General features: G+C 35.6%; 1 protein-coding gene across 2 annotated transcripts in view; it reads right to left on the bottom strand.

The window, feature by feature from the left end:
- The window catches only part of LOC150019841 (glutamate receptor 4), a 442,193-nt gene that overhangs the window by 245,013 nt on the left and 170,840 nt on the right, over window positions 1–26,340 (bottom strand). For both annotated transcript variants that reach the window (XM_090268076.1, XM_090268077.1), the window contains exon 4: window positions 25,088–25,327. In XM_090268076.1, the coding sequence (XP_090124202.1) occupies window positions 25,088–25,327 (240 nt within the window). The remainder of the gene's footprint in view (window positions 1–25,087; window positions 25,328–26,340) is intronic.

Here is a 26,340-nt window from a genome sequence, read left to right as displayed (position 1 = left end):
TAATAAGAAATTTGACATACTGCATTTCTCCATTTGCCACAAGAGCAAATTAACAATAAAAACGATTTAAAATAAATGCCCAACTCCAAAAAGGGTGGTGGTAGCAACACTTTCTTTTTGATTTATTTATTGTTTTTCTATTACAGTTGTCCCACCTTTTTCCCCATTGACCCCCCCCCCCCAGCCCAGCCCACCCCTTCTTCCATAGTCAATCTCCATCCTATTGTCCGTGTCATGGGTCATTTATGTTAGTTCCTTGACTAGACCCTTCCCCTACTTACCCCTTTCTCTCCCCCTCCCCACCCCCTGGTCACTGTTAGTCTGTTCCTTGCTTACATGCCTCTGGTTCAGTTTTGCTCTTTTTTTTGTGTGTGTGTTGTTCATTAATTTCCTGTATTAGGTGGTTATTTGTTTTTCATTGCCTGGTTTATGTCGCTAAGTATAATTCTCTCTAGTTCCATACATGTTGTTGTAAATGGTAGGGGTTCTTTCTTTCTTTATGATGCATAGTATTCCATTGTGTAAATGTACCACAGTTTTTTGATCCACACATCTACAGATGGGCACTTAGGCTGTTTCCAGTACTTGGCTATTGTAAATAGTGCTGCTATGAATATAGAGGTGCATAGGTTCTTTTGAATTAATGTTTCAAGATTCTTCAGGTATATTCCTAGCAATGGAATTGCTGAGTCAATAGGCAGTTTCATTTTTAATTTTCTGAGGAAATTCCATACTGTTTTAAATAGTGGCTGCACCAGTCTGCATTCCCACCAGTAGTGCACTAGGGTTCCCTTTTCTCTGCATCCTCACCATCACTTGTTTGTTGATTTGTTGATGATGGCCATTCTGACTGGTGTCAAGTGGTATCTCATTGTGGTTTTTATTTGCATCTCTCTAATGGCTAGTGATGTCAAACATTCTTTCACATGCCTATGGACCCTCTGATGTCCTCTTTGGAGAAGTGTTTGTTTAGGTACTTTCCCCATTTTTTAATTGGGTTGTCTGATTTCTTTGTGTTGAGTCATATAAGTTCTTTGCATATTTTGGAGATAAATCCTTGTCTGAGGTATCATTGGCAAATATGTTTTCCCATATGGTTGGTTCCCTTTTCATCTTGTTGATGTTTCCTTTTGCTGAGCAGAAGCTCTTTAGTTTGATGTAGTCCCATTTGTTTATTCTTTCCTTTATTTCCCTTGCCTTAGGAGATGTCAGTGAAAATATTGTTATGTGGGATATCTGAAATTTTCCTGCCTATGTTTTCCTCTAGGGCTTTTATGGTGTCATGGCTTACATTTAAGTCTTTGAGCCATCTTGAATTTATTCTGGTGTAGGGTGTAAGTTGGTGGTCTAGTTTAATTTTTTTTTTGCATGTCCTTGTTCAGTTCTCCCAGCACCATTTGTTGAAGAGGCTCTTTTCATTCCATTTGATGTTCCTTTCCATTTGTCAAATATTGGTTGACCATATAGACCTGGGTTTATTTCTTGGCTCTCTATTCTGTTTCATTGATCTATATGTCTGTTCTTATGCCAGTACCAGACTGTTTTGGTTACAATGACTTTGTAGTATAGTTTGAAATCAGGTATTGTGATTCTTACTACTGTGTTCTTACTCAAGATTGCTGTTGCTATTTGGGGTTTTTTTTTGGCTATATATAAAGTTTTAAATTATTTGCTCTAGGTCTGTAAAATATGCCATTGGTATTTTAATAAGGATTGCATTGAATCTATAAATTGCTTTGGGTAGTATGGACATTTTAATGATGTTGATTCTTCCCATCCATGAACATGGTATATGCTTCCATTTATTTGTATCTTCCTTCATTTCTTACTCCAGGGTTATATAGTCTTTCAAGTATAAGTCTGTTACCTCCTTGGTTAAGTTTATTCCTAGGTACTTTATTTTTCTTGTCATTATGGTAAATGGGATTTTTTTTCTAGTTTCTATCTTTGATATTTTATTTTTGGTATACAGAAATGCCTTTGATTTTTGAATATTTACTTTGTACCTGCTATTTTGCCCAATTCTCTTATTAGGTTGAGTAGTTTTTTCATGGAGTCTATAGGGTTTTCTATGTACACTATCATGTCATCAACAAATAATGACAGTTTTACTTCATCTTTTCCAATCTGAATGTTTTTTATTTATTTTTATTTTCTGATTGCTGTGGCTAGAACTTCCATGACTGTGTTGAATAGGAGTAGAGAGAGTGGATAGCCTTGTCTTGATCCTTATCTTAGGGGGAATGCTTTTAGTTTTTGCCCATTCAGTACGATGTTGGCTTCAGGTTTCTTGTATATGGCCTTTATTACATTGAGGTATGCCCCCTCTGTTCCCATTTTGCTGAATGTTTTCATCATAAATGTGTTGTGCTTTATCAAATGCTTTTCTAGTATCTATTGATATGATCATGTGATTTTTGTCTTTCATTTTGTTTATGTGGTGTATTATGTTTATTGATTTGTGAATATTAAACCATCCTTGCATTTCTGGGATGAATCCCACTTGATTGTGGTGTATGATCCTTTTAATGTGTTGCTGAATCAGGTTTGCCAATATTTTGTTGAGGATTTTAGTACCTATTTCATCAGCAATATTGGCCTGTAGTTTTCTTTTTTGTTGCATTTTGACCTGGTTTTGGAATTAGAGTAATATTGGCTTCATAGAAAGAGTTTGGGAGTTTTTCCTCTTTTAATTTTTTGGAATAGTTTGAGAAGGATAGGAGTTAGTTCTTCCCTAAATGTTTTGTAAAATTCACCTGTGAAGCCATCCAGTCCAGAGCTTTTGTGTGCCAGGATTTTTTTTTTATTACTGCTTCAATTTCATTAGTTGTTATCAGTCTATTCAGGCTTTCTGCTTCTCCTTGATTCAGATTTGGAAGATTATGTGTTTCTAGAAATTTGTCCATTTCATCTAGTTTTTCAAATTTCTTGCTGTACAGTTGTTTGTAGTAATTTCTTACAATCCTTTGTTTTTCTTGGTATTGGTTGTGATTTGTCCTCTTTTGTTTCTGATTTTGTTATTTGTATCTCTCTCTCTTTTTCTTGATGAGCCGGCTAAAGAATTGTCAATTTTTTTTATCTTTTCAAAAAATCAGCTCCTGGTTTTATTGATCTTTTGAATTGTTTGTTTAGTCTGTATGTCATTTAATTCTGCTCTGATCTTGATGATTTGCTTACTTCTTCTTGCTCAGGGCTTTGTTGTTGTTTTTCTAGTTCTTGTAGCTGTAGGGATACATTTTTTACTTGAGATTCTTCTATCCTTTTTTAGGTAGGCTTGTATTGTTATGAACTTTCCTCTCTGGACTGCTTTTGCTGTGTCCCATAGGTTTTTGGGCTGTTGTGTGTTCATTATCATTTGCTTCCAGAATCTTCTTTATTTCTTCCTTGATGTCCTTTTTTAACCCATTCATTATTTAATAGTATGTTATTCATTCTACAGGGGTTTGAATGTCTTTGAGTTTTTTCCTTGAGATTGATTTCTAGTTTCAAGCCATTATAATCTGAGAATTCAAACCCTTGAATTTGTTGAGGCTTGTATTGTGTCCTACCATGTGGTCTATCTTTGAAAATATTCCATGTACACCTAAAAAGGATGTGTATTTTGCTTCTTTGAGGTGAAAAGTTCTACATATATCAACTAAGTCCATTTGACCTACAGTATTTTTCAATGCCTCCGTATCTTTGGTGTTTCTTAGCTTCAAAGATCTGTCCATTGTTGACAATAGGGTGTTAAATTCCCCTACTATGAGTGTGTTGCAGTTGATATCCTTCTTGTAGTCTTCTAGTATTTTTCTTATATATTTGGGTGCTCCTATGTTGGGTGCATATATGTTTACCAGGGTTATATCTTCTTCATGAATTGTTCCCTTCAGCATTATGAAATATTTTTCTTTGTCCCTTTTTATGGCCTTTGCTGTAAAATCTGTTTTATGCAATATAAGTATTGCTACCCCAGCTGTTTTTTCATATCCATTTGCTTGGAATACTCTTTTTCCATCCCTTCACTTACAGTCTGTGTATATCTTTTGTTTTGAGGTGTGTCTCTCTCTTTTTTTAAAAAATAATTTATTTATTTATTTGTTTGTTTATTTTATTTTTAGAGAGAGGGGAAAGGAGAAAGAGAGGGAGAGAAATATCACTGTGTGGTTGCCTCTCAATGGCGCCCCCAACTGGGGAACTGATGTGCAACCTAGTAATGTGCCCTGACTGGGAATGGAACCAGCAACACTTGGCTCACAGGCCGACACTCAATCCACTGAGCCACAGCAGCCAGGGCCTTGAGGTGTGTCTCTTGTAGACAGCATATATGTGGGTCATGTTTTCATATTCATTCCACTATGCTATGTGTTTTAATTGGAGCATTTAATCCATTTACATTTAGGGTTATTATTGACAGGTATTTATTCATTTCCCTTTGTACCTGTGTTCCTCTCCCTCTCTCTTTTTCTTCTTCTTCTTAAAGCAGACCCTTTAGCATTCCTTGTAATGCTGGTTTGGTGGATATGTATTCTTTTAGTCTTCCTTTGTCTGGGAAACTCCTTATTTCACCTTCCATTTTGAAAGAGAGCCTTGCTGGGTAGAGTAGTCTTTGTTGTAGGTCTTTGTTTTTCATTGCTTGAAATATTTTTTGCCATTCCCTTATGGCTTGTCGGATTTTTGTTGAGAAATCAGTTGATAGCTTTATTAGAGCTCCCTTGTATATCATTTGCTCTTTTTCTCTTGCTGCCTTTAGGATTCTCTCTGTCTTTGAATGTTGCCATTTTAATTATGATGTGCCTTGAAGTGGGCCTCCTTGGGTTCATCTTCATAGGATCCTCTGTGCTTTTTGTACTTGTGAGACTTTTTCTCTCCTCATGCTTGGAAAGTTTTCCATCATTAATTTTTCAATCAGGTTTTCTATCCCTTGATCCTCTTTTTCTCCTTCTGGTACCCCTATAATACAGATATTGTTGCTCTCAATGTTGTCCTGAAGCTCTCTTAAACACTCTTCATTCTCTTTTAGTCTTTTCTCATTTCGTTGCACTTTCTGGGAATTTTTTTCTATGCTGTCCTCTAGCTCACTGATTCGATACTCTGCTTCATTTAGCCTGCTTTTGATTGCTTCTACTGTGTTCATCAGTTCAGAAGTTGTATTCTTCATTTATTCTGGGCTTTTATTGATAGTTTTTATGTCCTTTTTCATGCTGGCATTGTTCTCAGTAAGTTCCTTGTAACTTCCCTGTAGATGTTTGTCCTTCCCTGGAGTTCTTTGTAGTTCGCCTGGGGTTTGTTGTAGTTTTCTCTGAGTTTGTTGAGTTCATTGAGCTTTCTCATTACCGTTGTTTTGAATTCCATGTCTGATAGTTTGTTTTCCTCTATTTCATCTCTCCTTCTGGGAATTCCTTCTTTCCTTTTGATGAGGTGTTGTTTCTCCTTCTCCCCATTTTAGGTGGCTCATTTTCTTTGTTTCTGTTCTTAGATTGACCTGCTTTTATTTCCTGCCTTTGTAGTGTGACCTTCTTTTATACAGTTGTTGAGCTGCTGCCTCTGGCTGATGCCACTTGGAAGGGAATAGTCTGTTTAAGAGATTTCTCCTGTAGCACTGGGGATAATTCTGCACTGAGATGTAGTCTACTGCTCCCCTAGCTCTTTCTCCAGAGCCAGCACGCAAAACTTTTACAAAATGCCTCTAGTTCACTTCACCCTCCTTTGACCTCAGTGGGGGCAAGTGTGCGGCCTCACACAGGCTGGGGGCTGGTGGGCCTTGGTCTGACTGGTTGTGAACTGGGGCAGGCTGACCATGGGTGCTTCTGGGTGCTGGCCTGGGGTGGGCCTCAGGCGGGCCTGCTGTGTGCCTAACATTAAGATTATTGGATGTACAATATATTAGTTTCAGGTATACAACCCATGAATAGACAGTTATAGAATTTACAGAGTGATCACCCTGATAAATTTAGTATCCATCTGCATCCATACTTATTATAATATTATTGACCATATTCCTTACATTGCGTTTTATATCCCCATGACTATTCTGTAACCATCAATTTGTACTTCTATATTCTTTTACCTTTTTCACTAATTTCCCAAATTCTCCTCCCACTTGGAAACTATCAAAATAGTCTCTGTATGTATAAGTCTGTTTCTGTTATGCTTGTTTATTTATTTTGTTTTTTAGATTCCACATGTAAGTGACATCATCTGTCATTCATTTTTGTCTGTATTATTTATTTTATTCTAGGTCCATCCATGTTGTTGCAGATGGCAATATTTCATTCTTTTTTTATATGACTGACTCATGTTCCATTGTGTGTATGCACCACTTCTTCTTTACCCATTCATCCATAGATTGACACTTATGTTGCTTTCTTATTATTGCTATGGAAAATAATGCTGCAGTAAACATATGAATGTATATGTCTTTTTGATTTAGTATTTTGGATTTCTTCAGACAAATACCAGCAGTGGAATTGCTGGGTGCTTCACTATCTCTTGTTAGAGCCTTTGTTTTAGTCAATTTTGTCTGGTATAAGTATTGATTTCAAAGAATTTTTTACTTTCCATTTTCTTTTTAAAATCATAAAAAAAAACCCTTATTGTATTTTTCTTTTACCATTTAGTCCCCTTGTACTTCTCTCTCCCCAGCAATCACCACATCATGTTCTATGTCTATGGGTGCTTTTCCTTTTTGCTCAACCCCTCCATCCCCTTACTGCTGCCCCGCACTAGCTGTCATCCTGCTCTGTGAGTCTGTCCCAATTTTCCTTGTTAGTTCAGTTTTTTAAATTAGATTCTGCATATGAGTCAAATAATATGGTATTTGTCTTTTACTGACTTGCTTATTTCACTTAGGATAATGTTCTCCAGGTCTATCTATGCTGTCACAAAGGGTAAAAATTTTCTTCTTTTTTATGCCTGAGTAGTATTCCATTGTGTAAATGTCCCATAGTCCTCTTATCTACTCATCTACTGATGGACACTTGGGCTGCTTTCATATGTTGGTCATTGTAAATAATGCTGCAATGAACACAGGGTTGCAAATGGTCTGAATTAGTATTTTGGGTTCCTTCAGATGTATTCTCAGAACTAGGATTGCTGGGTCAAAAGGCAAATCCATTCTTAATTTTTGAGGTATGGCCATACTGCTTTCCACAGTGACAACACTAGTCTACATTACCACCTACAGTGCAAAAGTGTTCCTCTTTCCCCACATGTACTTGTTTGTTGATTTATTGATGATAGCCATTCTTACAGGTGTGAGATGATATCTCATTTTAGTTTTAATTTGCATTTCTCTGATAATTCGTGATGTCTAGCATCTTTTCCTATGTCTATTGGTCATCTGTATGTCCTCTTTGGGGAAGTATGTATTCAGGTCTTTTGCCCATTTTTAAAAATTTGGGTTGTTTAATTTTTTTGTGTTGAGTTGGTAAGTACTTCAGAAATTTTGGATGTTAACCCTTTATCAGAGGCACTGGCAATTATGTTCTCCCATTCCGTGGGTTGTCTTTTTATTTTTATTTATTTTTTGGTGTTTTCCTTTGCTATGCAAAAACTTTTTAGTTTTATGTAGTCCCATTTATTTATTTTTTTTGTTTCTCTTGCCTGGGGAGATATATCCAATAAAATATTGCTACATGCAATGCCCTAGATTTTGCTGCCCATGTTTTCTTCTAGAATTTTTATGGTTTCACGTCTAACATTTAAGTCTTGGATACATTTTGAATTTATTCTTGTGTGTGGTGTAAGAAGGTTGCATAGTTTAATTTTCCTCATGTATCTGTCCAATTTTCCCAATACTCTTTATTGATAAACTATCTTTAGCCCATTGTATATTCTTGCTTCCTCTTTCAAATATTAATTGACTATAAAGGTGTGGGTTTATTTCTGGGCTCTCTATTCTGTTCCATTGATCTACGTGTCTATTTTTATGTCAGTACCATGCTGTTTTGATTACTATGGCCTTATAGTATAGTTTGGTATTAGGTAGCATGATTCCTCCAACTTTGTTCTTTTTCTCAGGATCGTTGGTGCTATGTGGTTCCAAATAAGTTTTTGCAATATTTGTTCTAGTTCTGTGAAATACATCATTGAATTCTTGATAGGAAATGCATTGAATCTATAGATTGCTTTGGGTAGTATGAACATTTTAATGATGTTAATTTTTCCTATCCATGAACATGTTATGTGCTTTCACATATTTGTATCTTCTTCAATTTCTTTCTTCAATGTCTTATAATTTTCTGAGTACAGGTCTTTGACATCCTTGGTTAGGTTTATTCCTTGGTATTTTATTCTCTTTGAAGCAATTGTGAATGGGATTGTTTTATTAATTTCTTTTTCTATTATTGGCATATAAAAATGCAACTGATTTCTGGATATTAATTTTGTATCCTGCTATTTTGTTGAATTCATTTATTGGTTCTAGTAGTTTATTGGTGAAATCTTTGGGGTTCTCTTATGTACAATATCACATCATCTGCAAATAAAGACAGTTTTATTATTTTGTTTCCTATTTGGATGCCTTTCGTTTTTTTTATCTTGCCTGATTCCCGTATCTAGGACTTCCAGTACTCTGTTAAATAAGAGAGGTGAAAGCGGACATCCTTGTCTTGTTCCCAGTCTTATGGGAGGTGGGGTGGTGGTGACTGTAGTTTTTTCCCATTGAGTATGATGCTGGCAGTGGGTTTTTCACATATGGAACTTATTATATTTAGGTATGTTCCCTCTATTCCCACTTTGCTGAGAGTCTTTATCATAAGTCGGTGCTGTAATTTATCAAATTTGCTTTTTCTTCATCTATTGATATGATCGTATGGTGTTTATCCTTCATTTTGTTTATGTGGTGAATCACATTTATTGATTTGCAAATGTACCAACCTTGCATTCCCAGAATAAATCCCATTTGATCATGAGTATGATCTTTTTGATGCATTGCTATATTCAGTTTGCTGATATTTTATTGAGGATTTTAGTTTCTATGTTCATCAGGGATTTTGGCCTATAAGTTTATTTCTCTCTAGTATCTTTTTCTGGTTTTGGAATTAAAATAATGCTGACCTCATAAAATGAATTTGGGAATCTTCCCTCCTCTTGAATTTTATGAAATAGTTTGAGAAGTGTTAGTTCTCAGAATGTATGGTAAAATTCACCTGTGAAGCCATTTGGTCCAGAGCTTTTGTTTGTTGGGAGTTTTTTTTTTTTTTTTTTTTCTAATTATTGCTTCAGTTTCACTATGTATAATTTTTCTATTCAAATTCTTTGATTCTTCCTGTTTTAGTTTTGGAAGGTTGTATGTCTCTAGGAATTTACCCATTTCATCCAGATTGTAAAGTTTGTTGGAATATAGTTGTTCATAATATTTTCTTAGAATCCTTTGTATTTCTTTGGTGTCAGTTGTTACTTCTGTTTCATTTCTGAATTTATTGACTTGGGTCTTCTCTCTTTTTCTTGATGAGTCTCGTTAAAGGTTTGTCAATCTTACTTATCTTTTCAAAGAATGAGTTCTTGGATTCATTGATCTTTTGTATCATTCTTTAGACTATTTTGTATATGTCTTCTCTGGACTTCATTATTTCATTCCTTCTACTCACTGTGGGCATTGTTTGTTGTTCACTTTTAAGCTCCTTTAGGTATGAGGTTGTATTTTTTATTTGAGTTTTTTATTTTATTTTTTATATAGGTCTATAATGCTATGAATTTCCCTCTTAAGATTGCTTTTCACATGCCCCACAGATTTTGGGTTTTTGTGTCCTCATTTTCATTTTTTTCAAAGTATCTTTTGATTTCTTCCTTGATTTCATTGTGACCCATTTGTTGTTTAATAACATGTTATTTAGCTTCTGTGTCTGTGTGTTTTTCAGTGTTCTTCTTGTGATTTATTTCTAGTTTCATAGCATTGTGGTCACAGAAGTTGCTTAATATGATTGCAATCTTCTTAAATTTATTGAGACTTATTTTGTGTCCTAACATGTGGTTTATCTTAGAAAACATTATTTGTGCACTTTAAAAGTATGTATATTCTGCTGCTTCAGGGTGAAATGTTCTGAAGTTGTCAATTCAATCCACTTGATCTAGTGTATTTTTTAAGGCCACTATGTCTTTGTTGATTTTCTGTCTTGAAAATCTATTCATTGAAGTCAATGGGCTGTTAAATTCCCCAACTATGACTGCATTTCTGTCAATTTCTCCTTTTATATCCATCCAGATTTACTTTACATATTTATGTCTCCTATGTTGGGTTTGTAAATGTTTACTAGGGTTATATCCTTTTGTTGAATTGTTCTCTTTCTCATTATGCAGTGTCCTTCTTTTTCTCTTACTATAGCCCTGGTTGTCTATTTTGTTGGATGTAAGTACTGCTACTCCACCTTTTTCTTTCTTTTCCATTTGCATGATATATCCTTTTCCATCCCTTTCCTTTTAGTCTGTGTGTATCTTTCAATCTGAGATGCATCTCTTGGAGGCAGCATATTTATGGGTCTTGTTTTCTTATCCATTCAGCTATCCTATGCCTTTTGATTGGAACATTAAAGCCATTTACATTTAAGGTGATTATTGATAGATACATATGTAGTGCCATTTTATTGTTAGACTGTTTTCCTTTGTTTTTTATTTTTCTTTCTTTTCATTTTTCTTCTTCTTCAAGTAAGTCCTTTAACTTTGTTGCAGTACTGCTTTAGTGTTGACAAACTCCTTAACTTTTTCTCCATATTTCTCCTTCAATTTTAAATGATAGCCTTGCTGGGTAAAGTAGCCTTGTTGTAGGTCCTTGCTTCTCATCACCTTGAATATTTCACACCACTTTGTTCTGTCCTGAAACATTTCCATTGTGTAATAAGATGTCAGTCTAATTGGTGCTCCCTTGTAGTAACTACCTGCTTTTCTCTTGTGGTCTTTAAGATTATCTCCTTGTCTTGAAGCCTTGTTATTTTAATTATGATGTATCTTGGTGTAGGCCTCTTTGGGTCCAACTTGTTTGGGACTCTCTCAACTTATTTTCCTTTAGCAGATAAGGAAGTTTTTTTGTCATTATTTCTTCAAGTAGGTTCTCAATCTCTTGTTCTCTCTCTTCTCCTTCTCGTATTCCCATGATGCAGATATTGTTATGATTCATGTTGTCCAAAATGTTTCTTAAGCTTTCCTCATTAAAAATTTTTTTTTTTTCTGCTCTGCTTGGATGTTTTTTTCTATCTTGTCTTCCAAATCACTGATTCAATCTTCTGCTTCATCTAACCTGATGTTTATTCCTTCCATTGTATTACTTATTTCATATATTGCATTCTTTATTTCAGACTGGCTCCTTTTTATGGTTTCTATGTCTTTTTTTCATGCTGTTGAGTATCCTTATAATCATAACTCTAAACTCTCTATCTGATAGATTGCTTGCCTCATTACATCCAGCTCTTCTTCTGGAGAATTCTCTTATTCTTTGATTTGGGGTCTTTTTCTTTGTCTTCCCATTTTGGCTGCTGCTTTGTATTTAGGTCTTAGTTGTTAAACTAATAAGTTGTTAAGCAACCAGTTGTTAAACTAATCAAGTTGTAATTAGCAGCTTGGCTTAAGCTCCACAAAGTGGGGCAATTGCTTCTTCTCAGGCTGATGCCAATTTGAGAGGAGTTTTCTCTCTGAGAAATATGGCTTCTGCAGTTTGGGGAATGACTCAGCACAGGGATCTTGGAGGCTGTTTTTCAGTTCTCTCCCCAGATTCACCAATTCCAGACTCTCCTTAAACATTTCTAGTCCACTGTGCTCTTGCTCTGCCATATCCCAGTGGATGAAAATAAAATTTTGTGCATTGGTCTATTAAGAGGCTCTCTGAGTCTCCACATCTCTCCCTGGCAGATAGAAATCCTGTTACTTTTCACAGCTGAATGTCATCTGGGCTCCTTTCTGGCTCTGATGCTGTAGGCTTTGGAGTCCAGCTTTGACTTTAGAACCCATACTTCTCAGGGAGAACCCCCTAGCCATTGAAATATCCCTCTGGAACTTCAGCTGCCACCTGTGGGAGCCCAGCCAGGCTTCTCATGTCTACTCCACACTCCTGACTAGTCTTGTGGTGGTGAAGTGTTTTCTTCTGTCTGTCCTTGGTTATAAGGATTCTCTCCAGCTAGTGTTCAGTTAGTTAGTGTAATATCTCTACAATTTAGTTGTAATTCCAGATTGGTCCTGAGAGGAGGTTAGTGCAGCTTCCACTTACTCCTCTGCCTTCTTGGATCTCTGTCTCTGTGGGTTCCTGGGAGCTGCTCACCTCCTCCTCTTTCTTGCTGATGCCTAGCAGGAAGGATAATCACTGAGAGGCTGGAAAGGGGGGCAGCAGGCACAAGTATAGCAGCTGCTACAACCACTCTGAGGTGCAGTTTCATTTTCATCAGATACCTTTTTTGGTCCCTTTACTTTCAGTGTGTGTGTGTCTTTCTACATAAAGTGTGTATCTTGTAGGCAGCATATGTAAGGGTCCTGTTTTGTTACCATTCAGCCTCATACATCTTTTGATTGCAGCATTTAATCCACATTCCTTTAAAGTAATTGTTAATAGGTATTTGCTGTCATTTTATATTTCATATTTTTTCTTTTTCTTCTTAAAGTAGACCTGTAACATTTCTTGTAATACTGGTTTGGTGGCAATGAACTCCTTTAACTTTTTCTTGTCTGAGAAGTTCTTTGTTTTTCTTTGATTCTAAATGATAACTTTGTTGAATAGAGTTATCTTGGTTGTAGGTCCTTGCTTTTCATCACTTCTGGCCTTCAAAGTTTCTGTTAAGAAAGCAATGGACAGTCTTATGAGAGTTTCCTTGTAGGTAACTAACTGTTTTACTCTTGTTCCTTTTAAGATTTTCTTTTTGTCTTTAACTCTGGCATTTTAATTATGACATGTCTTGCTGTGGGCCTCTTTGAGTTCATCTCATTCGGGACTCTTTGTGCTTTCTAGACCTGTGTGTTATTTCCTTCATCAGGTTAGGCAAGTTTTCTGTCATTATTTTTTCAAATAGGTTTTCAATTTCTTGCTTTCTCCCTTCTTTTTTCTGTCATCCCCATATTATGAATGTTGGTATACTTGAAGTTGTCCCAGAGGCTTCTTACACTATCTTCATTTAAAAAAAAATTCTGTTTTCTTTTTGCTGGTCTTATTGGTTTTTTTCTGCTTCCTTATCTTCCAAATGACTTATTTGATCATTTGCATCATCTACTCTGCTGTTGATGCCCTGTAATATATTCTTCATTTAAGTTGGCTCTTTCTCATGGTTTTCGTGTCATTTTTAAATGCTGTTGAAGTTCTCACTAAGTTCCTTGAGCATTCTTAGAACCATTGTTTTGACCTCTATCTGGTAGTTTGCTTGCATTCATTTTATTTAGCTCTTTTTTTTTCTGGAAAAATTTTCTGTTCTTTCATCTGGAACATGTTTCTTTGTCTTGTCATTTTAGCATCCTCCCTGTGTTTGTTTGTTTGTTTTTTTTTTTTTTTTTTGTATAAAGTAGAGCTCCCGTGTCTTTTGGTCTTGATAGAGTGGCTTTATGTAGTAGATGTCCTGTAGAGCCCAGTGACACAGCCTCCCCAGTCATCTGAGCTGGGCTCCCAGTATGCATTCCCCCTCTGGTGAGCTGTGTGCATCCTCCAGTTGTAGTTGAGCCTTGATTGCCTTTGGCTCATCACTGGGAAAGACTGATACCAGGCCATTCAGCTGTGAGAACCAGCTGCAACTACAGTGGAGGAGCTACTCTGCAAGAGCTCACCTTACAGAGCAGGAATGTCTTCAGTGGGGCTTTGATGCCTACCAAGATCACCCCTTGAACATATTGCTCATAGAAGTAGTTGAGTTGTAATCTAGCATTGTCTGAAGCTGTCTACTGGGTACATTTACTATGGGGCCTCCAAGGAAGTTCAGGCCAAATTCTACCACTGTTTGTGCCCTTCCCCAGGGCCACCTGGCATGAGCTACTAAGCAGTCTACAAATAGCTACTACTTTTTCTGGGCTTGGAGGTGTCTGGAACAGGCCAAGCTCCAAACTGAGGCTGGCTACAATTACTGTCAGACCCGGGCCACTTAGCAAGAGGTATAAGATACCATGATGCCATATGCTGCTTGTTTGAGTTTTTAGGGAAGTTATCAGCATGAGTCAAGAGAGGCCCTTTGTACTAAAAAGGGCTTGGGTGGGCCTGCAAAGTAGGTGGGACAGGGCTTCAGGGAATTACCGAGGTGGGGCAAACAGTGTTAGCCAGGTTGATGGAGGCTCAGATATGGTGCCGGCCTGCCCATTTCTGTTGGGGGAGGGCTCAGTAAAGGAACAATAGCCTCTGCTAGCACTTCTGTCTGTGACAAAACTGTCTGGACAATTAAGTTCTTCCCTGTATGTCCCTGGTCCCTTTCAACCTGCTGTCCCAGTGTTAGAGTATTTCTGTGCAAGGGCCCTTTAAGAGGAACGCCTGGGACTCTAGAAGATTTCTGTCTCGGTCAGCTGCAATCCCTGCTGGTTTTTACAGCCAGAAGTTATGGAGACTTGTCTTCCTGGCACTGGAACCTTGGAATGGGGGCCCCTGGTGTGGCGCTGGGACCCCTTGTTCCTCAGGAGGGACCTCTGCAGTAGAAATATACCTCCCAATTTTTATTTGCCATGTGGGTGTGGAACTAGACTGTGTCAGTCCTTTCTACCAGTCTTGATATGACTTCTTCATATCCTTAGCTGCAGTACTTTCTTTCAGCTACATTTCATCTGGTTCTGAATAATGGTTTTTGTGCAGTTTAGTTGTAATTTTGATGTTGTTGGAAGAAGATTTGAATACTGAATTTACCTGTGCTGCCATATTGACTGCAAACCCATTGAAAGTCTATCGTTATTTTTGCAGACATTACTTTAAACATCTGTGTACAAAATTACAGTGTTGAATATGAGTATTTTTCTATGTTGGATCAGAACAATCTTGACTAGTCTATGATTTCTGTTCCACTTTGCTCTTTGTGTTAATCTGTACTGAGTTCAGCTGCATCATAGCTTTTGCTAACATAGGATGCTCTTTGAATCCACTCTTCAAGGTTGTACTTCTTTTATGGTCCTCTCCCTTTGAGGGAATATTTTAGATTCTTTGTAGCCATACAAGGCATCATTGGTTACATACTGCTTGAAGCTGAACTCCGTGGCTATAGTAACATCCTGCCCGAGGTAAAACTGCCTGTATTTAATAGGTCTCTTGGACTTATTAAGTATAAACCAACTTTTGTCCCATGTTTTAAACAAGAAACAATAATTTCCAGTCCAGGTGCTGCTAAGAAGACTTTTCTAAGAAAGTAAAAATTACCTTTATTTGTCTGTTTTCTCCATTATCCTCTTCAAAAACAACCTGCCTTTCCCTGAGTACAATAATATGAAGGCAGCATATACTTCATATGAAAGAACCAACTCACTATCAAACTTGTCATTTTAGCTAAACAGCTATTTTGGCTGTTTAAAACCTTCCTATGTACACCAATGCAGATGCTGGGGGTGGGTGGAGGAGGCACTCCTTCTAATATAAATTTAATTTTAAAGGGTATTTTTAGACTAAGGTATTTTTGGAGGCTGTGGTTCTATATACTATTTATTTTCTAAATACTTGAGTGAAAACTTAGCTAATGTAATATAGATAATATAAAATTCACAAAATAAAGTAACTAAAATACTTCAATTAAGATATATTTCAGGTAATATATGTACATAAAAATTAACATACATCATTAAGTTTAATATGAAAGACATAAAAAATCATCTCATCAGGATTCAGTGACAAAACCTAAGTTTTAATTTTATCCTCTACTTACTGTCTATTTCTGAATCGGCCTTTTATGGTTGTGTTTGGGGGTATTTTAAGATACTTACAAAGAGAAGAACTTTTTAAATGAGTCATAGTTCAAATCTTCCCTATGTTAGAACTGATAGAAGTGTACCTCTTAAATATCCTTTTCTAAAATTCATATGGAAATAGCTAAGTGATTCTCAATAAATTGAGAGAGAGAGGGAAATGTGTGCTCATGTAAATTACTCCATGTCTTGGAATTCTTTTTTGGCAGGGTAATAAGTAGGCAAAAATGTAAAAGGCCCAAAAAGCAATATTCCTCACAAAATTTCCTCTACTTTTCAATTCAAAGTGACAGACTGTTATAAAAATGGGTACTTATGCAGTTTTTCTCCTGCCGGGGAAGAATGCTTACTTATTATGCTCTTAATCTGGCATCTTTCAAAACAGAATAAAACCATTAAAACAAAGTTTGGAAAATAGAGTGTAATCTTTTATATGGCAGTGAGTACTGTGTTTAGCAATAGTATCAACATTCAACTATCATCATAGTGATAACACAATTTTAAACAATAGTTCCTGTTATTTGCCTGATGACAAAATCATAGAATTAAACAAATGGAATAAAATACTGTGTTTATAGAGAAAGTACAGAGTGCTATGGGAGCGCACAGCAGGGGTTTAACTCACTGGAGTGTAACGGTAGAAAAAGACTTCTTAAAGGAATGTTTGCTCAGACCTGAAGGATGAATAGGGGTTACTCTAGGAAAAAGAGGTGTACACTAAACGTTTGATGTTGAGAGAATGGCATTTGCAGAGTTATCTTAGCAAGTAAGAAAATCTAGTGTGCTTGAAATCTTTAGAAAGGTCATTTTCACTGGGGCTTAGTGTTTCAGGGGAAGTGGACAAAATAATGAGATGGGAGAAGCAATCAAGAGATGAAACCTGTGCCCCAATAAATACAATCTTAAAAAAAGATGAATTGTGGAGCATCACATTAAGAATAGATTTTATAGTAAGAGTAATAAAAGGTCTGAAGTCATTCTAATCAGGAATGTGACATATGCAAGTTTGTATTTAAGAACTTTACAGAGGCAAAGTGGCTGAGGACAGAGTCCAAGGGAAATGCCGGGATTTTAAGAGATGTTAGAGGAAGAAAGGTCTATGAAGGAAAGAATAAGAAATCACAAATTAATGCTTGTTTTTTCTCCATCAAATTAGCATTTACACTCAGAAATGTCTGTGTATTATGAAAGTTTGTTTCTCATTATATAAACATTAACCAAACCTTTGTTTCATGATTAATAATTTAAAAATATTTTTTGGAGTTTAAACATAAGGATAATGATCATTATAATGATAATAACACATACATGAAAACAACTATAATTTATATAGTTTACTATGCACCAGGAACTTTATAAGCACTTTACATTTAAATTATAGTGACCTGGTAGATTTGCCTGTTAGTACTATTTTTCAGACCGGAAAACTGAGATCTCACAATATTAGGGAACTTACTCAAGGTCGGACATTTAATAAGTGGTACAGCTGGATTTTGCATCCAGTCAGTTAATAGTGTGGTTTTATGACCATCCTCCACTGACAACGTCTGAGCTGTCTCTTACAGTTGAGAACGAAAAAGGAAGATAGGAGAGTTCTCTGGAGTGATTAATATACAGGCTTATTTAGTGGGAGGAAAGGAGATCCCATTTAAAGCTGTTTCATGCCTTTTCTTATTAATTTGTTCCTTTTTGTGTGTTATTTAAAGCTCAGGTCTTTTTAAAGGTAATTTAAAAATAAAAGGCATATATGCAGTAAAACAGTAAGTAGAAATAAAATAGCAGGATCCCTTCCCTCACACCACAAACACGTTCCTCTTTCCATCCCGTCATCACTTCTTGCATTGACTTCAGCATGTAATAGTAAAATATACATATTATGCTCTCCACAACATTGATTCTTAGGTTTCTCAAAATATGCTATGCAACGTGTAGAATGTATTTTTTTGCAAAAAAAATCAAAGACAACAAGCCAAAGTAAGTTTTTTTCTCTACACTTTGCCAAATATATTTTAACTAAAAACAATTAACATCGTATTATAACACTTATTAAGATATTGGAATAAGATATTTAGCAATTCATGAAATAACACCATTAACCTGGAAAGCACTAATCTGAGTAAAATATTGAGCATAAAACATGAAAGAGAACCAAGTTTAAATAGAACAAGGTCAGTAGCTTACTCTAGATGTGAGATTAAAATTGCTGGCCAATGATCATTAGAAGTTTAAAAATTTTAGGTTGATATCTCATCTCTTCCTTGATTATAAATTCATCTTGTTACCTGTGGTGTTAGGTATGGTCATAAATATATCATAAGCATTTAAAATTCTGGGCAACAGACAGGTAAAAAATACATATTAAAAAAATGCCTATTTCAAATGGGAAAATAACCAGTGTTCTTGTTAAATTAATGTATCTTTTTCACTTAAGGAAAACGACATTGCATTAATTAAATTTGAAAAAAACATTCAAAGTTTTGTATTACCAAAAGTATTTATTATTTAAAAAATTTCTGAATATTTAGCTAAATTATGTCTAAACCAACAATGTTATTTTTCAGCCTACTCCACATGTTTTCATAGTGAGAAAATTACATTTAATTCAAGTACCATCTCTATAGGGGAATTTAAAGTTTTGACTACTCTATGAAATAGTTTATCCATTAAAATATGGTGCCATTAATAAAAGATAAATTATATGGTTGTTTACTAGAGAATTGATACCTATTATCAAGGACTTCATTTGATTAATTCATTAGTTCATTTAATATTTCTATCATATGCTTATCAGGGGTCATATGCTAGATACAAAAGATATAAATGTGAGAAGATATAATAATTATTGATAAAGAACTTATTTCTGGGGGAAAAAAGATATGTCAATGTAGGCACAATGCAATGAGAAAATTACTAAAAAAAGATTATGTACATGGTGTTTTCTAACTTCTTTTCATACATAGTAAAATATGAGTCAAAAAGAGATTTGGAAAGTTCATAATAAGTGAAATACATTATTTCATATGAGTTCAGTGGATAAATATGCTCTGTTGTTCAAATGTGGCTACTTAAATTAATCAAGTAAAATTAAACATAATTTTAAATTTAATTCCTCAGGTGCATAAACTACATTTCACACACACAATAGTTCATATTCATCAATTCAAAAATATTATCAAAGTTTGTCATTGAATGATCTAGTTCCACAAAGGCATGATCTATTTAGAAAACAGTTGTTTCCCAAATTAAAATTGTAAAAACATCAAGCTATGTATCAAAGACAATTTTCTGATTGTCAAGTAGAATGTTGTGTACTATTTCCTAATAAAGTCATAGCAAGTGAGTTAATTTATTTTCAGTAGTGTCTTGCTCATCATTACATTTGTAATACCATCAAAGTGCTTGATACAAATTGAACAATAAAATTTTTATGGAATGCTAAATAAATTGCATTAAATAAATGAATACTACTTTTCTTCTTTAAAGGCAGTCAAATAAACAGAAGCAAGGAGTCACCTCATGATAAATACACCACTTATCTCTTTCTGTTCAACATTTCCAGGGAAAGAATAGAATATTTGGAATGTAAAATATAAAAAATACCTTAAATATAGTTTGAATGGGCCTTAAAGACAAAATAGTTCAACTTTCTTCCTCCCTCCCTTTCCTTTTCCTTCCTCCCTTCCTTCCTTGCTCCTTCCCTTCCTCCCTCCCTTTCTTCATCCCTTCCATTCATTCTTTCCTTGCTTCCTTTTTCCCTTTTTTCCTTCCTTCCCTCCTTCCTCCCTTCCTTCCTCCCTCCCTCCCTTCCTTCCTTCTTTCCTTCCTTCCTTCCTTCCTTCCTTCCTTCCTTCCTTCCTTCCTTCCTTCTTTCCTTTCTTTCTTCAGATGTGCACAAAAATACAGGCAGGTTCACGCAACTCATCAACAGCAGACCAGGACTAGTTCACAGGTCTTATATCAGAGGAAATAAAGTATCATTCCTTTCATTGACTGTAATTCAACATAAAAACATTATTTTAAGTTATGACAATAAAACTCATATCTTAAGAGTTTGTTATAATACTACAGGGACTAAGATTTCAGAAATAATTGAGTGAATCAATGAAATAACTTATTTCAAAATAAGGAGTTATGCTATATCAGAAGGTCATGTTCCACTACAGTCTGTGGAGAAATTCAAGGTCATAATTAAGGCAGTTACTTATAACAGGAAAAGTGTTTAGGTAAGTAGTTTATAGTAACAGTAGAAGATTAAAGTATCAAAATGTTTTATATTATTTTGTTTCATTACACTTGGTTTTGTACATTATTTAAAAAACATTCTGACCTTTAATGTTGATGTGTATTCTTTTTTCTTCATGATGTGAAAATATGGAGTACTCTCAGCTAATTATGTTTATGATAGAAGTTAATCATATGTTCATAACTGAGGTTCATATATCAATTGATGATAGTGATACATAATTCAGCATAGTATATGAGGAAATAAATTGAGCTTGTTATCCTAGACTTATAAAATAAGCACAACAATTTCAGAAGAAGAGAGATTATTTTTGCCTTTTGTGAGTACCTGATTAGGCCCCAGAATATTGGGAAGCACGGTGGTATGATGGCAGACTGAGCCATCTGAATGTCAAGAAATGGCCATTTTCCTGACATGTTATTTCTCATTCATGCAATTACTGCTTGAAATGAATGTGTTTATTTTAAAGTTGGGTTGGGTTAGTATAACAGAAGGCAATATAAAGGACTTGCTAGTCATCCTGTAGCAATTATTGGAAGGATCTGAGAAATTCTAGGGTGTATTGCATTAGTTGGTTAGAAGCAAAAACAATTAAATTCTTGGGTTATAACAAAGAAAAAGTATGCTTTGTGCAGCAAGTCAGTAAGTGGTTAAAGTTAACTTGATGTCATATTAGAAGAAATAGTGCTTGTACCATGATGGGCTTAAGCCTTTGAAGGCTGAAATTTATCTAAGAGAAAAAGTCTTTAAATAACCAAGTATTTACAGAATGTCAACTTACACTAGATAGATACCATGGCGAGAGGTAATGGGAGATGGCTCAAGGTTGAAGCATCTCACTTGCTATGCAGCAGTGAGGATCCTGAAAATTATAAACTTGTGCAAAAGCAACACATCACTTTTAATCCCTGTTTGGTGGGGAGTCTGATGCGCAAATGCCTACAGCCTTCCCTTGCTACAGACTGGTTTACACAGGGGCAGAAGAAAAAAGGGAAACTGGTATTTCTATGAGACCTTTGAGACAAAGATGTTGTAAAATAGGGATCTTCTACCTAAAATGGCAAACCGAGCTATGTCATAATAAACCATACGAATAAACATCACATCCACATCCCAGTACATAATTCTTGACATTATGATCCAACTTTTAAAAAATTTTAAATTAATTTATCGAAGCATAATCTTTTTGCATTTGATACTCATATTTACAATTGATGAACCTCCATTGACTCATCATTGTCACACAAAATCCCTAGTTTACATTAGGGTTTGCTCATGACATTGTACATTCTGTGGTTTCGTACAAGTTTATAATGACTTTTATTCACCATTACAGTGTTATGGAGAGCAGTTTAACTGCCCTAAAAATCCTCTGTGCTCCACCTATATTCACACCTACTTCCTTTCTGCCCCTGAAAATCACTGATTCTTTCACTGTCTTCATAGTGCTGCCTTTTCTAGAATGTCATATATTTAGAATCATACAATATGTAGCCTTTTAAAATGGGCTTCTTTTACTTAATAATTTGTGTTTAAGTTTCCTCTATGTATTTTCATGGCTTGATAGTTCATTATTATTTAGCTTTGAATATTAATCCATTGTGTGACTATACCACAGTTCATCCATTCAGCTATTGAATGATAGTTTGGTTGTTTCAAAGTGTTGGCAATTATGAATAAAGCTGTTATAAACACTTGTGTGCAGGCTTTTTGTTGACATAAACTTTCAGTTTCTTTGGGTAAATTTCATGGAGTGCGATTGCTGGATCATATGTTAAGAATACAGTTAGTTTTATAAGAAAACACAAAATTGGCTGTACCTCTTTGCATTCCCACCAACAATGAGAATTCCTGTCATTCCACATCCTTACCATCATTTGGTGTTGTCAGTAATCTGAACTTTGGCTATCCTAATAGATACCTTGTGGTATCTCACTGTTTTAATTTGTGTTTTCAAATTTCACAGTCCTCTTCTTACAGATTCCTCCAAAAGTTAGATATAAACAAAGTGATGATATTTTTGAACTGTAAAACATTCTCTAGGATGCTTTGGATTTTTAGTTATTGAAAATGATATCATAAAATATAGGTAGGTTCCTATATTTCCAAGTGTAAATTAAAGTATTCTTTGCCTACATAGAAAATACATTGATAATATAAATTTTTTGAGCTTGTCTCTGAAAGTAAAATTTACTACAAATATCAATAGGATAATGTGCTGAGAGTACTGTTGATGAGATGCTTTATATGACATACGGTTCTTGCCTGATTAAAAGTATAAATAAATTTCTTTCATGAATTTTCATATCTGAGTATAGAAAATTATGTTTTAGACTTCCAGCCAAGATGGAGGCCTAGACTGACATGCTCTGTCTCCATCCACAACTAGGAAGGACTACAACTACCACAAAACCATAAATAACCAGAAGTTTCAAAAAATAAAGCTACATGGAAGTCCAATGTATGAAGTTATAAAGAAGTGGTACTCATCCAGATGGCTAGGAGGAGCGAAGCTGGGGCGGAGAGATCAAGCTGTGCTGGTGGCAGCAGCTGCGGCAATGGTGGTGGGAGAGCAGTAAGCACAGACACCCATATTTAAGGGGAGGTGAGAAGCATCTGGGAAGCACCCCTGGCTGCAGACCAAGCCTGTCAGCTCATGATTTCAACTCCAGAGAAGGCAGACCCCCATTGCCTTGGACTGTGAGGGCCAGAGGGCATGGAGATGGAGGAGGAGGCTCCTGGTCTCTCAGCAGAGAGTTGAATGGCAGGAATCCATCTTGGACCCCCGCCCCAACACAAAATGCCACAGTGTTGTGAAAAGGGTCGCCCGGTAGTGATGAGTGCACAGGGCTTTGCCCTCTATAGCATAGGAGGTGTGATGGCCCCGCCCAGGAAGTAAAGGTAAACACGAAACTGTCAGGATGGCACAGATCATGATAGAGATCCTGGTGACACAGCTGACCAGACAGAAAATATCTAATCTAATGGCTCAGCAGATAGAAAATCTTTCTGAGGCACAGATCAGAGCTTTGGCTATAAGAACGCTTACAGACCTAACAGCAGATCTTAAACAAGATGGGGAAGGAATGAAGGCTAGTCCTGCTGAAATGAATGAAAACACATACAAAACTAGTGGTGAGGGGAAAAAAACCAGAGATCAAATCAACAAATCATAACATAGGGAAGGAACAAACAGTCAACCAGTGCATAAAGAGGAAATGAAAAGTGAGGAAAATGAGAGGCTCAGAAACCTATGGGACAGCTATAAGTGGGCCAACATACAAAGCATAGGGTTGTCAGAAGGTGAAGAAGAAGAACTAAAAACCGAAAAATTATGTGAAAAAATAATGAAGCCAAACTTCCCTAACTTGGGAAAGGAAATAGACTTACAGGTGCAGGAAGCACAGAGAGTTCCAAAAAGCTGGACCCAGGGAGAACCACACCAAGACACATTATAATCAAAATGTCAAAAATTAATGATAAAGATCTTAAAGCAGCAAGGGAGAAGAGAATTATGTACAAAGGGGCCCCAATAAGACTCTCAACTGATTTGTCAAAGGAGATACAGCAGGCAAGAAGGGACTGGCAAGAAATATTCAAAGTAATAAAAAGCAAAAACCTACAACCACTATTACTCTATCCAGCGAAGCTGTCATTCAAAATAGAAGGGCAGAAAAAGCTTTTCCAGGACAAAGTAAAACTGAAGTTCATCAGATCCAAACCACTGTTATATGAAATGTTAAAGGGACTTGTTTAGGAAAAAGAGGATCAAAACTATGAACATTAAAATGAAAACTGTATTGCAACAATCAACAACGGAAGCTAGGGAATTGAAACAAAGGCAAACTAAGTAGGCAACGAGAGTGGAAAAAGAATCAAAGGTATGGGAAACATTTTGTGGGGAGGTCAGCAGGGAGGGTTGGGGGAAAGGGAGGGAGATGGTACAGGAATTAAGAAGCATAGTAGGAGAGAGTGGAGTAGATAGGAAGATGTTGAGAAGAACTATATGCACAACCAGTGGGCATGGACTAAGAAGGGGGAACAGCTGGAGGGAGGAGGGTCACTAGGTGGAGGGGAACAAAGGGAAAAAAAATTGGGACAAATGTAACAGCATAATCAATAAAGCATAAAAAAGGAAAATTATGCTTTAGATTTTTGAAGGCGATTATATCTTCAAAAGATTTATCTTGGCTTGTTTGTTGTTTTACTCATTTCAAGGATAAAATTTGATTCAAGGATGTTCTTAAAATGTTGCCTGTTTCAACTTTTATGCTAACTTCTTGTCTTCTCATCAATCTCACACTTTAAGGAAAAACAAAACTGCACAGGTCATGTGTATTTTGAAATATAGCATGTTGCCATTATTCTAGTCACTAAGTAAAAAACAATTAAAAATAAAGTATGAACTTCTTAAGTTATGTCTCCAACTAAAAAAAAAAAATCAACGTACTTGTTACAAAAATGTGTGGATTGCCAATAATTTAATGTTAGTTATCCACCTTGTTTCTTCAACACGTGAGTCATATGATATCACTCATTAATCATTACAGCTATAGTTAAAGACAAAGTGAAAGGTTGCCAACAAGCAGAGCCTTACTACTAAATCCATTGTCATTGTTAGGATCCTTCAATTACTCATTTAAAGTTTTATATTTCAAACTCAAAGCCATGGCTCAATTTGATACTATTTTAAGATGTTCCACAACATTAACTCATTGAATTTGAAGTAAAAGACTTATTTATTTTACAGTACTTGAAATGTCATTAGAGAAATTTTTTAAGGATTGTTTCTCTTAATTTCAACTACATAACCAAACATAGTTTGCTCATGAGTAACCTTGTGGATTTAAAGCTTGCATAATTAGAAAATTTCCCCCAGAGCCAAGATAAAAGTACCGATAGTACACATTGACCATTTTTCGATTTTTATCCACATTAGGGATTAAAGTATTTTTGCTAAATCATAGGTAACCAGGTCATTTCAGGTTAAAATTAGAGTTTTACTCATGTAGAGGTGGTATTATGACTTACCCCTGTCTGTGTCATACAAGAAGACAAAACAGTTCCATTCATAGTGATCCAGCAGACTTAAGAGTGCTCCTCTCAAGGAAGGCCTTAGCTGCAACACAAACTGGCTCTCCCCCTCAGTAGGGAAGCTTGGTGTGATGAGGGAGATGTGTAAGGCGCTGCAGAATGAGGTCAAGGTATGTACTGACCTCTTATCATAGAGTCCAAAAATGGCAAATACTCCTCTAGAATACTGGGAACAGACTGAAACAGAAGGAAAAAACAAACAAACAAACAAACATTAGCACACTAAAATTTTGTTAACTTCCACATCTACCTACAGTCTATGAAATTAAAAAGATATCTCTGAATCAATGGTAAGTCAGGAATATAAGAAAAGGATAAAAGTCAAGTGTACAATTAATTGAGATAACCGGGTGAAATGCTTCCTTTCTCAAGAATTCGGTTTAAATTAAAAGAAAATTTAATTAAAATGAGGTAATATAAGCATTCCATGGTAATGTGGCAAATCTTATACAAAAGACCTTTTAAGTGTGACAAATTCAAAAATTTTCTGTATCTTTTTCTTGCATGTGAAAATAAAATATTGTATTTTGAAAAATTTTATGTATATTTATAAGGACATTTAAATTACCAGCGTTCCATCTTTTGGAAGTTATATGCTTATCTTTTCTAGTTTGAATTGGACTGCATTTGCTCGCTACTCAGCCTAAATTATTATTTTTTTCCATTGGCAGTTTCATTTTTTATCACAACATTAGAGTTCTCTTGAATCATGTTTGAAAATAAAAGTCATGCTGTCTGGAAAGTCTTTATTGGGATATCCTAGTTGCTTAGTGCAATTGCAGCCAACTTCTGTAGCCTCTAGGTAGACCACAAGGCATAGACAAAAATTTCAAACCCAATAGAACCAAGTTCTCCTGAAGTAAGAGAACCCAGGGTAAATAGGTGCCCAGTCTCACCTCTCCTTTCTTCTCCATCTTCCCAGGTATTGCAAGGACAATGGGACAAATTCATAGAGAAAAATTTTTTCTCAAACCCCTTGCCCAGTCATGTTTTGATCAGTCTTTTGATATGACTGATTTCTAGTTCAAATTTGGGTGATGTTTGGTAATTTACATTTCAAAGGATAAAAACCTGCATTAAGGGATACTCATTTCCTGTTTATACATAATTCAAGACTTCTTATAAAAGTATATTTTATTCATTATGTTGTTACAGTATCACAATTTTTCCCCCTTTGCTCCCCTCTGCCC

This window comes from Furipterus horrens, unplaced genomic scaffold, assembly GCF_987537825.1.
Source record: "Furipterus horrens unplaced genomic scaffold, mFurHor1.1.pri manual_scaffold_2, whole genome shotgun sequence".
NCBI lineage: Eukaryota > Metazoa > Chordata > Mammalia > Chiroptera > Furipteridae > Furipterus > Furipterus horrens.
This window is presented reverse-complemented; position numbering and strand designations above follow the sequence as displayed.